The sequence below is a fragment of the Oryx dammah genome, unplaced genomic scaffold (assembly GCF_014754425.2).
Source record: "Oryx dammah isolate SB20612 unplaced genomic scaffold, SCBI_Odam_1.1 HiC_scaffold_1, whole genome shotgun sequence".
Taxonomy (NCBI): Eukaryota; Metazoa; Chordata; class Mammalia; order Artiodactyla; family Bovidae; genus Oryx; species Oryx dammah.
The window spans coordinates 50,131,035-50,146,439 of record NW_024070185.1 but is presented as its reverse complement, the minus strand read 5'-3'; the positions used below and the strand labels follow the sequence as shown (position 1 = coordinate 50,146,439).

The following is a 15,405-nucleotide window of genomic DNA, read 5'->3' as shown; positions in this document are numbered from 1 at the left end:
TGTCTGACTCTTTGTGACCCCATGAATCGCAGCCCGCCAGGCCTCCCTGTCCATCACCAACTCCAGGAGTTCTCTCAAACTCATGTCCATCGAGTCGGTGATACCATCCAGCCATCTCATCCTCTGTTGTCCCCTTTACCTTCTGCCCCCAATCCCTCCCAGCATCGGAGTCTTTTCCAGTGAGTCAACTCTTTGCATAAGGTGGCCAAAGTACTGGAGGTTCAGCTTTAGCATCATTCCTTCCAAAGAACACCCAGGGCTGATCTACTTCAGAATGGACTGGTTGGATCTCCTTGCAGTCCAAGGGACTCTCAAGAGTCTTCTCCAACACCACACTTCAAAAGCATCAATTCTTCAGTGCTCAGCTTTCTTCACAGTCCAACTCTCACATCCATACATGACTACTGGAAAAACCATAGCCTTGACTAGACGGACCTTTGTTGGCAAAGTAATGTCTCTGCTTTTCAATATGCTATCTAGGTTGGTCATAACTTTCCTTGCAAGGAGTAAGCGTCTTTTAATTTCATGGCTGCAGTCACCGTCTGCAGTGATTTTGGAGCACCCCAAAAATAAAGTCTGACACTGTTTTCCCGTCTATTTCCCATGAAGTGATGGGACCAGATGCCATGATCTTAGTTTTCTGAATGTTGAGCTTTAAGCCAACTTTTTCACTCTCCTCTTTCACTTTCATCAAGAGGCTTTTTAGTTCCTCTTCACTTTCTGCCATAAGGGTGGTGTCATCTGCATATCTGAGGTTATTGATATTTCTCTTTACAATCTTGATTCCAGCTTGTGCTTCTTCCAGCCCAGCGTTTCTCATGATGTACTCTGCATAGAAGTTAAATAATCAGGGTGACAATATACAGCCTTGACGTACTCCTTTTCCTATTTGGAACCAGTCTATTGTTCCATGTCCAGTTCTAACTGTTGTTAGCCAACTCTTAAATAGTGATTACTGTGGGCCATACCCTGTTCTAAGTACTTTGTGTGTATTAACTCATTTAATCTTAAAAACAATTTTAAGAGATGGGTACTATAATCCATATTTTACATTCAGGGAAATGGAGTTTAAGTAAATTTCCCAAAGGAGTAAGCTGGGGAGCCGGGATTCAAATCTGGACCACCTGGCTCTGTCTGCCATTTGAGCTCACTGTGCACTTGTATAAGCCCTGTCCAGCTGACTTTGCACAGGAGTTAAGAAGGATAGCACCTCAAGATCTTCTTTGCTTTTTCTTCTAGAATACTCACAGGGAAGGGGCAAGCTCTTGAGAAGGAAGAGCTGTGTTGAGATAGAGGAAGAGGACAGTAAAGGGAGAACCTCCTGAATACTAAAGATGGTTTTTTTTACTTTATACTTTTCTTTTAGACCAGCAATATTTTCTCTGGTCTTGGTGACATTGGTATTAACTTGGTAATCTATGTTGAGGTAACCAATGTATCCCAGTGACTCAATACAAGTTTATTTCTTCCTAATGCAAAGACTGATGGGTGCTCACGGAGGCTGGCCTCTATCCAGTGATTGAGGGATCACAAATCCTTCCTTCTTGGGGCATACCCATGTCATTAGCTGGCCTCTGAGGTTTCCTATGACAGGGAATAGAGGGGTGGAGAAAATTCCATGGAGGAGCATGCTTTTAAAGGGATGGAGCAGCTTTTAACTGCTCTGAAGGGGAAGTGAGTCAAATCACTATTATTCCACAGCCCATTGGCCAGAATAGGTCATGTGGCTCCTGCCTCATGGAAGGGAAGCTAATAGGAAATTCATGGTATAAGTTTCTGCCACAGTGAACAAGTAGGTTGATCTGATGTATTAATACATTTAGTAATAGAAATGAATTATTTGAAAGAGCCTTTAAAAATTATAGTACATGTGTATGGTACATGTATATATTATATGTTTTCTCAAGCAGTCCTCCATTGTGCATTAAAACAATCAGGCTTACTTCGTTTTTAAACTTTATATTTTGTACTGGGGTATAGCCGATTGACAAACAATGTTGTCATAGTTTCAGGTGAACAGTGAAAGGATTCAGCCATACATATACATATATCCGTTTCTCCCAAACTACTTCCTGTTCAGGCTGCCACATAACGTTGAGCAGAATTCCCTGTGGTATACAATAGGTCCTTGTTGGTTATCCATTTAAAATATAGCAGTGTGTGTATGTCCATCCCACACTCTGTAACTGTCTCTCCCCACCATCCTTCCCCCTGGTAACCATAAATTCATTCAGCCGTAAGTGCGAGTCTCTCTCTGCTTTGTGGCCGCTTCACTTGTATCTTTCCTTTTAGATCCCACGTGTAAGGGGTATCAGATGATCTTTCTCCTTCTCTGTCTGACCTGCTTCACTCAGTGTGACGGCTTCTAGGTCCACCCATGTTGCTGAAAACGGCCTTATTTCACTCTTTTTAATGGCTGGGTAATATTCCACTGCACAGATGCGCCACCTCCTCTACCATTCTTCTGTCACTGGACATTTAAGCTGCTTCTTGTTGCTATTGCTGTTTAGTCGTTAAGTCATGTCCAGCTGTTTGTGACCACCAGGCTCCTCTGTCCACGGCATTCTGCAGGCAAGAATACTGGAGTGGGTTGCCATTTCCTTCTCCAGGGGATCTTCCCAACCCAGGGATTGAACCCATGTCTCCTGCTTGGCAGGCGGATTCTTTACCACTGAGCCACCTGGGAATCCCCAAGGTTGCTTCTATGCCTTGGCTATATAAACTGTGCTGCAATGAACATTGGGTTGCATGTATCCTTTCAGATCATGTTTTTCCCCAGATACATGCTCAGGAGTGTGATTGCAGGGTCATATTGAAGCTCTATTTTTAGTTTTTTTAAAAACCTCCATCCTATTCTCCATAGTGGCTGTACCAATTTGCATTCCCACCAACATTGTAGGAGGGTTGAATCAGGCTTACTTTTACTGCAAAGACTAACTGAGAGTTAATGAACCACTGGATTTAACAAACATCATTTTATAGTTGCTTTTACATCTTTTTTTTTTCTCTCCCCTTAAATTCTTCAGTTTGCTAAGTAGCTTGGAATTATTCAGCAGATTCTTGGCCTGATCAATTTTCTCAGACTCTAAATACTGCTGAAGATAATCCTGGGAATAAGGAGCCACTTTACTAATTTGAATTACCCTAATTTTTTTCTTTTCATAATCTCTGATGAAAACTTGGATATTAGCCAATGAAAAGCTATTCATATTTCATCACTTCTTAAAAAAAGCATAGATTCTCTACTGTTAGTACATTTAAATTATTCCATAGGCTACCTGAAACATGTATTGGGCAGAGAAAACAAGATGTTTTAGACAAAGGAAATCCAGTTGTTCATGGACTAGGTATTTTGGTCAATGACTAGACAGTCTTATTGGCAGGCCCCCCCCCCGTCCCTGGGATTCTTCAGGCAAGAACACTGGAGTGGGTTGCCATTTCCTTCTCCAATGCATGAAAGTGAAAAGTGAAAGTGAAGTTGCTCAGTCGTGTCCGACTTTCAGCGACCCCATGGACTGGAGCCTACGAGGCTCCTCCGTCTATGAGTGGGGGGCCATGGCCTTCTCTGATAATATGATGACTCCAGGTATTTTATTTGTTTTGAATTTCTAATCTATGCTAAAATTCTGGCTGTGCCATTTTAAAAAAACTTTTTATTTTGTACTGGGGCTCAGATAGTAAAGAATCTGTCTGCAATGTGGGAGACCTCGATTCAATCCCTGGGTTGGAAAGATCCCCTGGAAGAGGGCATTGCTACCCACTCCAATATTCTTGCCTGGAGATTCCCATGGACAGAGGAGCCTGGCGGGCTACAGTCCACGGGGTCACAAAGAGTCAGACACGACTGAGTGACTAACATTTTCACTTTTGTTGGGGTATAGCAAATTAACAGCGTTGTGGTTGTTTCAGGTGGAGAGCAGAATGATTCAGCGATACATACACATGTATCCATTCTCTCCCAAACCCGACTCCCAGCCAGGCTGCCACATTACATTGAGCAGAGTTCCATGGGCTATGCAGCAGGTCCTTGTTGGTTATCCATTTTAAATATAGCAGTGTGTTCATGACCATCCCAAACTCCCTAACTATCTCTTCCCTCTGGCAACCGTAAGTTCATGTTCTAAGTCTGTGAGTTTGTTTCTGTGTCATGCTTTTTTGTAGACAGCAAACATGTTCTACATTGTGATCATCATGGCCATTGTCCTCCTGAGCTTTGGAGTGGCACGGAAAGCCATCCTTTCACCAAAGGAGCCCCCATCCTGGACCCTTGCCCGAGATATCGTATTTGAGCCATACTGGATGATATATGGAGAAGTCTATGCTTCAGAGATAGATGGTATGTAGAGCATTCCACCACTCTGTGGAAATCAAACCCTTGTAGACACTCAGAGTTGAAAAGAACTCTGGAAAACAACCATCTGAATCTTAAAAATGTCAAGAGTTTGTGGTATTCTGCTAAATTAGTGTGCTAAATATTTGTCCATGGTCATAGGACTGTGATTCACCTTGTCTCTCATTCTTTAAAATTCTTTCTTTGCAGTTTGTTCAAGCCAGCCATCCTGCCCTCCTGGTTCTTTTCTTACTCCATTCCTGCAAGCTGTCTACCTCTTCGTGCAATATATCATCATGGTGAACCTGTTGATTGCTTTCTTTAAGTAGGTTATTTAAATCAAATATGGTTATTTTGTATCAGTCAAAATTGGTGAAGTATTTTGAAAGAGTCACATGTAACCTTTGTTTTAATGCATATCAAGCTTTATTACTGTGGTTTTATGGTTTTAAAAATATGGGCATGGGACTACTGGTAGGAAGGTAGCAGAGTGTGAGAAGAGAAAAAACAATGTGGGACTGTAATAAAAACAGAATTAAAAGAGATCATACACTGTAATTAAGCAATAATTTGGAATCATGGATAATAGCATTTGATGAGTTGAAAGTTGACTAGAGAGTCCTTGATAACTTCTCTTCATCAGCTCTCATTATATTTCATTCTCTGTTTTCGTCAATATCACTTCACTTCTTTGCAGTTTTCTTTTCCTGGTTCATCATCTTCTCTCCAACCTTTTAACACTGGGATTTGTCCCTGGGCCCAGACCTTTTGTTTATGCTTTGTTTGGTGATCTCTTTCAGTGTCCTGTATATATGTTCTATATCTTGACAAAGTCCAATATATATCTTCAGCCTACATCTCTTTCTTGAACTCCAGTTCTATAGGTCCAGCTGCCCTGTTCTGTTGCCAGTCAGATATATAATAGATTTCTGAGCTTTTAAATGTCCAAACTCTTCATTTTCCCTCTTTCTGAATATACACTTATTCTTCTTATAGTTGTTCCCACATCTTTAAAGAAGAGCACAAATTTCTGTCAAAGCTTCATCTTTTTTTTGTCATTCAGGCCAAAAACTTTGGCCTTCTTATTGCCTTTCATATTTCTAGGTTTAGATTGTCAGAAATACCTTTGACTCCACCTTCAAATAGATCCTCAGTCCAACCACCTGTCAGTACCTCACTGCTACCACCACAAAGCCTCCTAATTATTTCTCTGCTTCTGTCTTTGGCCCCTATATTCTTTTCTCAACACTGTAGCCCTAATGACACTTAACAAACCTAAGGATGTTATTTAAAAGTGCAGCTGCCCTTTCCTTCCATCATCTCCTTGGCGTGCCTGGTCCGCCTTACTCTTCTTTCTTTATCCTACTCACTTATATATATACAAATATATTTTATAATTTATTTATATATTATTTTTGCCCCCATTTATCTCATTCTGGAATACAGGCTTCATAAGAACAAGTTTGGTTTTTTGCTTTTGGGTTTTCTTTTTTCCTTTTCTGCCTATGAATTTATCCCAAGCATTGAAGAGAGTTTAATGGATGAATGAAATCAAGTGACATGATGGGAAGGAACTAGTTTTTTTCTGAATGCCTCCTTTATGCCAGCCACTGTATGAGGTATTTTATTTATTATCTTACTGAAAAGAGAAAGGGAAATCAGTGCATAGAAGCTAAGTAAAGAAAGTAGAGTAGATACGGCTGAAAGCAGATAAAATAAATAAAAACACAGGCAAAAACCGACTGTTGTTGCATATATATCAGGAAAATCTTATTAGTTATTGCAGGATTATATGATAACTGTCATCTTTCTTTAGTCTCACATTTTATGAACTTGCAACATTTGCTGGTGTTTAATTATTATAGCTTTTATTCTGACATTTCAAATAAGATCAGTGGGTATGAGATTTTTGTTTCTCAAAAATAGCAGGTGTCAAAAGAGAGGTTGGAAAATCCTCCCACAGGCCAATCTTGTCACTGCGATGAACACACGGAGACCCATACAAGCTTCTTCTTGTTCAGTTGCCAAGTTGTGTCCCACTCTTTGCAACTGCATGGACTGCAGCATGCCAGCATGCCAGTCCATGTCCTTCCCGGTCCTTCACTATCTCCCAGAGTTTGCTCAGACTCATGTCCATTGAGTCTGTGATGCCATCCAACCATCTCACCTACTGTTGCCCCCTTCTCCTGTCTTCCATCTTGATCCTTCCCAGTTATCAGGCTCTTTTCCAGTGAGTTGGCTCTCTGCATCAGGTGGCCGAAGTAATGGAGCTTCAACTTCAGTGTCAGTCCTTCCAGTGAACATTAGGGTTGATTTCCTTTAGGATTTTCGTCCAAGTTGAGCAACCCCAGATCTGACTACTTATCCAAAAGCCCCTTTCCAGAATCTGTAATGGTTGCGAAGAGCCTGACAAACACTGTGAAGATCGCCACCTGCTGGTAGATATGCTGTAGTCACACTTGGACTGGGAGTAGCATGGAACTTTGGCGATCCTCAAACTTGATTGTGCAAGAGAATTACTTGGAGGACTTGCTGAGACAGGGATAGCTAATTTGGTCATTCTAGGGTGAGTGAGTGGAGAAGGCAATGGCGACTCACTCCAGTATTCTTGCCTGGAAAATCCCGTGGGTGGAGGAGCCTGGTGGGCTGCAGTCCACGGGGTCGCTAAGAGTCGGACACGACTTCACTTTCACTTTTCACTTTCATGCATTGGAGAAGGAAATGGCAACCCACTCTAGTGTTCTTGCCTGGAGAATCCCAGGGACGGAGGAGCCTGGTGGGCTGCCGTCTATGGGGTCGCACAGAGTCGGACACGACTGAAGCGACTTAGCAGCAGCAGGGTGAGTGTGTAAGTGAAAGGCACTCAGTCATGTCCAGCTCTTTGCAAGCCCATGGACTGTGGCCTGCCAGGCTCCTCTGTTCCTGGAATTCTCCAGGCAAGAGTATTGAAGTAGTTCCCTCCTCCAGGGGATCTTCCCAACCCAGGGATCGAACCCAGGTCTCCTGCATTGCAGGCAGATTCTTTACTGTCTGAGCCACCGGGGAAGCCCCATTCTGAGGTAGGGCCCAAGAATTTGTATTTCTGACAGGTTCTCAGGTGATGCTAGTGCTGCCGGCTCAGTGACTGCCCTTTAAGAATTGCCGTTAAATCCGGTTGTCAGTGCTTTCTTCATCTATCGTATGTAATCTGAAACTTCCCCTTTCCTTTTCCCTCTCTTTTTAAAAATCTAACTAAGTGTCATGCAGGATCTTAGTTCCAGGCCCAGCACCCCGTGCAGTGGCAGCGTGGAGTCGTAACCACAGGATGCGGGGAAGTCCCTCTCCATTCTTCAATCCTAAGCCGTTTTTCTCCGAGATAGTTTGAGTTTCTTCTCTTTACCATTCCTGCAGTTCAGGGTTACTTGCATTTCTATTTGTCAAATTTGTCTGCCCTTCTTAAGTGCTTCTCTGCCATCCTTCTCTAAAGAAATAAATTCTATATTAGCCTAAACAAAATATTAAGATAGATATTTCATTGTGCCCTCCCCACCCATATCATATTATAGACTTAAAGTTAAAGGATGACATATTGCTTGAGAATGGATACCATTCATGACAACTTCATCACAAGCTCTGTAGCATCAACATATTTTTCTGCACTATTTGTATATTGTAATTGATATAATAAAGGGAAAAAAAATCCAAAGTAGCCAACCAATATGAAGTTACTTTTATTATAAAGTTAATGTAAATAATTGATCTAGCTTCTAAATCAAAGTTCTGCTTATTGGTTTATTTTAGGATAAATTGAGTTTTATTGCCTGCCTCATCTTTTTCTTTTCCATTTGAATGCTTTAGCTAGGGTTATTCTAGCACTTCTCACATTTGATAATTAGGAGAATCTCTTCATAATATTGATAATATAGAGGAACATTAAAACCATTTATCATTAAGGATGACTTATGGACTGAAAAGATCTTATGTGATAAAAGATAGTGAATCAAGAATAATGTTACTTCCAGAGGACAGTTTCTGTTCATTGTATTTAAAATGTTAGCATTTTCTTCTCTCTGATTGCAATTTCTACCTTTTGCATATTCTGATTAGCATATTTTATTGTAGAGGGTGATTAATGTCTGTTGTTTGGGGAAGAAGAATCATAAATGCGACGGATATTATTTTTATTGGCTAACTACTGGTCACATCAGGTGAACCAATAATAAGCTGGAAAATAAAGCAGTAATCTGTCATGTTTCAGCATTCTGTATTAAAACACTGTCCCTCTTTTACTGCAACTTACAGTAACGTTTACATAGATCTGAAATCCATTTCAAATAACCTGTGGAAATACAATCGTTATCGTTACATCATGACCTACCATGAAAAGCCTTGGCTGCCCCCACCTTTTATCCTGCTGAGTCACATTGGTCTCCTGCTTCGCCGTCTTTGCCAGCACCAAGCTCCAAATGACCAAGAAGAGGGTGATGTTGGATTAAGTAAGTTTTTAATTGGTGGCATAGGAGAAAGAAAGTAAAGAGCAGAGATCCAAGGTGAAGACACCTGAACATTGTCGATTAAATTCAGGGCACAGGTTGGAAGGCCCTGGGAGTTAAATTAAAAGACTATCAGTTGGGAACCTGGGTCTAAGTAAATACATTGATCTCATGTGGTTATAGTATCTTTTGCTAAGAGTAATTAATAGTTTGAAAGAAAGAAATGGGTAGGAATAGAATCTCTGCTTGGATTTGTAAAGGTTTTTTGTCACCTGGAAAGCCTGTATTTTCTCTGCTTAACTGGGAAGTCATCAGAATAGCTCCTAGAGAGTAGTCGTCCCAGTGACGCATACTTATTCCTTGTTGATGAAGATGGAATCCAAATTGAAAGGATACAGATCTTGTGGATTAAAGGAAATAGATAAACCAGACTTTGTCTAACTTATTCACTAGAGTCAAGGCTCTCTGGTTCTCTGGTTTACAGAATATGGAGGTCATTCTCTATAGATGTCTCATATTTTCAGGAACTTCAACTCGGTATGCAGAAATGCAGATTCTCTCTCTTTTTGGCAAAGCTTAACTCGACACATTTTGAGATTCTTTTCCTAGTTCATTTTGCTTATCCGTATCTTGACAGCATGATATGACTGTCATACTAATCGTCATAAGAGAAATTCATTCTTTTGGTTTACAGATCTTTTGTAGTTCCTCTAGGCCCGTTGTTACTAGGCCTGTTTCTAGATAATTCCTAGATATAGAGGAAATGGCATAAATCCACAATCCTTTATCTCAATTCCTAAATCCAAAATATATCTGAAAATGGAAAGTCTTTTTCTTCTTAAGTTAGAGAAAGACTCATTTGGATAGAAGAGGCTAATGGAACTAATGTAAGCCACTTATCCTCTTTATCCCTTGTAGTAAGAATACTCATTGATTTTGCTGCAGAAATAATGTGTTTAATTTCAGAATATTGCTCTAGCCCCAGTTAGGGATTTTACTTCATTTATGGCATATGCATTATATTACATTTCCAAAACTAGAAAAGTAAACTTCTGAATTCTGAAACAGACTGGTTCCAAGAGTTTCAGATATGGAATTATGGACTATCTGTACATTTTGGTGAGCCCTTAACAAGTGTTATCACAAGGTTGACAGGGTGACATGCTTTTGCTCCTGCTGGTAATTGACTCTGAAATATTTTTCTCTTCTTGAACCACTGTACTGATTTATTTTTCTTTTCCATTTCTTTCCCTCAAGAGATTCAGCCTTTATAAGGAAGTCAAAGTACAACTGAAGTTAACTTAAAGGCTTATAATTATATTATAATTTTTCATCTTCTAACAGAGTGCCATCCCAGAATAATTGTAACAGGAGAGTGTGAACCACTTGAGAGATCCTGGAATTAACTGGGATTTGGCCAGATTTTATAGCACCATACCAAAGAAGCCTTTCCTGAGCTTACCTTGATATGAACTTATAGGGTAATTCTGGTATAAAACTTGAGGAAATATTCTGATGGGTAGAGGTGCACTCACCCTGAGTTTTAGGAAATTCTAAATTTTTGTAAGATGGCCTTTGAGCCTCTGTATTCAGTTTCAGGATGTTTGCACACGGGGTAGCAGTGCCACCTGGTGGACAGTTGCAAGAAAATGTCACATACTGCAAGCTGTACCTATCGCTATCACTGGAATTGCTTTGGGGATTATTTGCTCTCAGGAATCCACAGAAGGTTCAAATCACACAATTCTAAAGTTCCTTACTCATACAAAATTCTTTAATGCAAACAAAAATTTAGAGCTGAGTGGGGATGGGGAGATACTGGATTTTTTTTTGGACCTGAAAAATTCTTCCATACTGTAAAAATCAGAAAACATTGTGAATACCTTTTGTGGCTGAATATTTTCTTTTAATTATCCTCTAAAATTAACAGTTTTGTTAATCTGCATTTTAAATAAATTCTAGAACCTTTGAATTTCTAATTAATTCTGGAGAACTTTAATGGTTCTTTCTTGGTTTTTCTTTTTTTCCCCCCTAATTTAGGTGAAATGGTTGAAGGAAGAAAACATTCCAATTTTACCCTTTTTGCAACAGCATTTTTATATTTAACAAGTATTAGAAACTTGCTTAAAAGATAATGTTTTTTTCTGTTAGGTAGGAGTCAAGGTGGTATACCACATGTGATCACTGAAGTTTGATATAGATTGCATTAGTTTCATAACATCATGAAATGATGTGTCTTTTAATGAAGTAGTTATTGTCAATGAAGATGTTGATTGGCCATTGATAATACTGGCAATAATATCTTTTTTCAATAGAAGAACTTAGTATATACCAGCTCAGTGCCTGTATAAACTCAGTGCAACAAGGTACAACTTTCTTAAACTCCCTAGATTCTCTGAAACAGACGTAGACTTCTTCTAACTTTGATGTTAACCTGTGGGTTACTTGTTGTCATTTTGACAGTTTAAATAGTTGGTGGAGGAACTGCCATAAGCATATAAATATAGATTTTTAAAAGTATTCTAACGTAGGAAGATTTTGAAGATAAAGTATCTGATCCACATGAGTCACGTCCAAACCCCCACTTCAGTATATAAAACAACTAGGAGACTCAGCTTCGTGCTTCCAGTTGTTGGTGCATAGGGCGTCCCAATTGGTGTTAGTCAAACAGTGTGACAAGGCCGTAAACTATTATCACACAAACTGTAGTTTTATTCATTTTCAATACCAGTGGAAGAAAAGTCACTCAGACGTGGTCTCAGCTTCCTATGGAGGGGGAACGATGATTCCTTTTATATACTATACTTACTTCCACAGAACTCTACCTAAGTAAGGAGGATCTGAAAAAACTTCACGATTTTGAAGAACAGTGTGTGGAAAAGTACTTCCACGAGAAGATGGACCATCTGAATTGTAGTTGTGAGGAACAAATCCGAGTGACATCAGAAAGGTAAAAGTTCTATATGTATTTTCACCCTCTAAATGCTACTTAAAGCTAATTCTTACTAGAATGGCTGAAGAAAAGTAGAAGGTCTACTTTTAAAACCTAAGGTTTTGATCCTCTAACATTTCTCAAGTAGTGTGTAATATTCTTGTAATCATTGCACATTTATTGAGCATCTGCAGGGTTCTAGACAGTCTTATAAGTTAGAGGAGATAAATGGTGGATGAGACCAGGGGCCCTTCCTTTGTAGGACTTCCATTCTAGTGCGTGCATGTGGAGGGGTGATGGGAATGGAGGACAAAAAAGAGATATGTAATTTAATGCCAGACCATAAAAGAGCAATAAAGAAAAACAAGTAGTATAAGGGAATAGAGAATGATGGCAGTGAAGGGTCTGCTGGAGTTGGGTTGGGTTGGGTAGGTTGGACTGTCTGGGGAGCCTGGTGCAGGAGGATCACTTTGAGGCAGCTGAGAAGGAGAGACCTGAGGAAGGTGGGATGGTGCCCCCAAACTGGATGCGGATGTGTCCAGGAGCAGTAGGTTGGTCCTGAAGAGGGCAAGGGCAGGGTACCGGTTGCACTGGGGGTCATGGAGCTCTCAGGGAGCCTGACTAGCACTTGTGCATTGCGTTGAGGGCAGTTGAGGGTGAAGAGTAGAGACAGAGATCAGAGGCAGATTTTGTAAGAAGTTTACGTCTGAAGCAGGGCATGGGTGCATGGTGGGATTCTTTTGCTTCATGTGGCGATAACAATATTAATGTGTTTGTTCCTGGAAGTGGGAGGAGCTGCAGGAGCCAGAGGAAAGCAGTGCTTTGCTGAGCAAAGTCCTTGGGGAGGGGAGTTAGTGGTGGAGACCAGGAGAGGATGTGGAGCGTGGGCGTGGCGGAAGGACGCAGCCAGGCTGCAGGAGCCAGGGCGGTCGTCGGTGAGGGTATCTGTGGGTGGGGGTGATTGAGGGGGGAATCAGTGCAGGAAGGCCATTCAGAGTTTTGAGGAAAGAGGAGACATGTTGGAGAAAGTGAACAAAGTCAGATTCTAGTAAGATCAAAGCTGCTGTGCATGTATTACTGATTGTAGGTGTTAAAATAATGAAGGATTGCATGTGATTACATGCACTTTTCAAATTTAGCTGTAATTGACCTAACAATATATTAGTTTCAAGCATATAGCATGATGGTTCGACATTTGTGTACTATGAAATGATCACGACAGTGAATCTGGTTAACATCCATCACCGTACACAGTTGCAGATTTTCTTCTTATAATGAAAATATTCATTTCCAAGGCAATCCATTCAATATCACAGTAATCCAAGTCTATGCCCCAACCAGTAATACTGAAGAAGCTGAAGTTGAATGGTTCTATGAAGACCTATAAGACCTTCTAGAACTAACACCCCCAAAAGATGTCCTTTTCATCATAGGGTCAGTTTGGTTCAGTCACTCAGTCATGTCCAACTCTTTGCTACCCCATGAATCGCAGCACGCCAGGCCTCCCTGTCCATCACCAACTCCCAGAGTTCACTCAAACTCACGTCCATTGAGTTGGTGATGCCATCCAGCCATCTCATCCTCTGTTGTCCCCTTTTCCTCCTGTCTCCAATCCCTCCCAGCATCAGAGTCTTTTCTAATGAGTCAACTCTTTGCATGAGGTGGCCAAAGTATCATTATAGGGGACTGGAATGCAAAAGTAGGAAGTCAAGAGATACCTGGAATAACAGGTAAATTTGACCTTGGAGTACAGAATGAAGCAAGGCAAAGGCTAACAGAGTTTTGCCAAGAGAATGCCCTGGTCATAGCAAACACCCTCTTCCAACAACACAGGAGAAGACTCTACACATGGACATCACCAGATGGTCAATACCGAAATCAGATTGATTATATTCTTTGCAGCCAAAGATGGAGAAGCTCTATACAGTCAGCAAAAACAAGACTGGGAGCTGACTGTGGCTCAGATCATGAACTCCTTATTGCCAAATTCAGACTTAAATTGAAGAAAGTGGGGAAAACCACTAGACCATTCTTGTATGACCTAAATCAAATCCCTATGACTATACAGTGGAAGTGAGAAATAGATTCAAGGGATTAGATCTGTTAGACAGAGTGCCTGATGAACTATGGACGGAGGTTCATGACATGGTACAGGAGGCAGGGATCAAGACCAGCCCCAAGAAAAAGAAATGCAAAAGGGCAAAATGGTTGTCTGAGGAGGGCTTATAAATAGCTGTAAATAGAAGAGAAGTGAAAGGCAAAAGAGAAAAGGAAAGAGATATCCATCTGACTGAAGAGTTCCAAAGAATAGCAAGGAGAGATAAGAAAGACTTCCTCAGTGATCAATGCAAAGAAATAGAGGAAGACAATAGAATGGGAAAGACTAGAGATCTCTTCAAGAAAATCAGAGATACCAAGGGAACATTTCATGCAAAGATGGACACAATATAGGACAGAAATGGTATGGACCTAACAGAAGCAGAAAATATTAAGAAGCAGTGGCAAAAATACACAGAAGAACTGTACAAAAAAGATTTCCATGACCCAGATAATTATGATGATGTGATCACTCACCTAGAGCCAGACATTCTGGAACGTGAAGTCAAGTGGGCCTTAGAAGTCATCATTACAAACAAAGCTAATGGAGGTGATGGAATTCCAGTTGAGCTATTTCAAATCCTCGTGGACTTGAATCCTCATGCAGCCACATGGACTGCTGCAAATCAGGCTTCCCTGTCCTTCACCATCTCCTGGAGATTGCTCAAACTCATGTCCATTGAGTCGGTGATGCCATCCACCCATCTTGTCTTCTGTCATCCCCTTCTCCTCCTGCCTTCAGTCTTACCCAGCATCAGGTTCTTTTCTAATGTGTCTCCTCTTTGCATCAGGTGGCCAAAGTATTGGCGTTTCAGCTCAGCACCAGTCTTTCAGTGAATATTCAGGGTTGATTTCTTTTAGGGTTGACTAAACTCTTTGGTTTGCTGTTACAAAATTTCCCAGACTGGATGGCTTAGAAGCTGCAGAATGTTACTGCTAATAGTTCTGGAAGCTGGAAGTCTGAGATCAGGGTGTGAGGATGGTCAGATGAAGGCCCTGTTTGGGTTACAAACTTCTGTTTCCTTACATGGTAGAAGGCGCTAAGGAGCTCTGTGGAGTCTCTTTTATAAAATAGAGCATTAATCCCACTCATGAGGGCTTCATCCTCATGACCTAATCACCTCCCAAAAGCCACATGTACCAATACCATCACTTTTGAAGATTAATGTTTCAACATATGAATTTTGGGTGGTATTCATATAGGGCATAGCAGAGAGGATAAATAAAGACATTTTTAGAGAAGAGAATTCATGAGATGAGTTAAGGATTGGATGTGGTGATAAGGGAGTAGATGTAGTCCAGGATGAATAGTATCTAAGGCAGGGTAACGAGGTGAAAGGTGGCATCGTAGGGATAAGGAATGCAAGATGCATGGCAGAGACTGAGGCAGCGGGTAGAAGCAATGAGGTTTAAGTTTGTTGACCCCGAGATTCTAGTGGCATATTTAGCCAGAGATGTCTGGAAGGCTTTACATATATGGCTCTGGAGCCCAAAGGGCAAAATTTGAATAGGAAATTTGGTAGTCACCTGCCTATTGTAGGAAAATAAAACTATGAGAGAGGAAGCGATTATGC

The 15,405-nt window shown here is 40.8% G+C and overlaps 1 protein-coding gene across 1 annotated transcript in view; it reads left to right on the top strand.

Annotated features, from left to right (window-relative positions):
- Window positions 1-15,405, top strand: part of TRPM6 (transient receptor potential cation channel subfamily M member 6) — a 66,894-nt gene that overhangs the window by 14,868 nt on the left and 36,621 nt on the right. Inside the window, exons 6-9 of the mRNA XM_040254851.1 lie at window positions 4,162-4,336; window positions 4,541-4,655; window positions 8,612-8,805; window positions 11,620-11,752. Of these exons, the coding sequence (XP_040110785.1) occupies window positions 4,162-4,336; window positions 4,541-4,655; window positions 8,612-8,805; window positions 11,620-11,752 (617 nt within the window). The remainder of the gene's footprint in view (window positions 1-4,161; window positions 4,337-4,540; window positions 4,656-8,611; window positions 8,806-11,619; window positions 11,753-15,405) is intronic.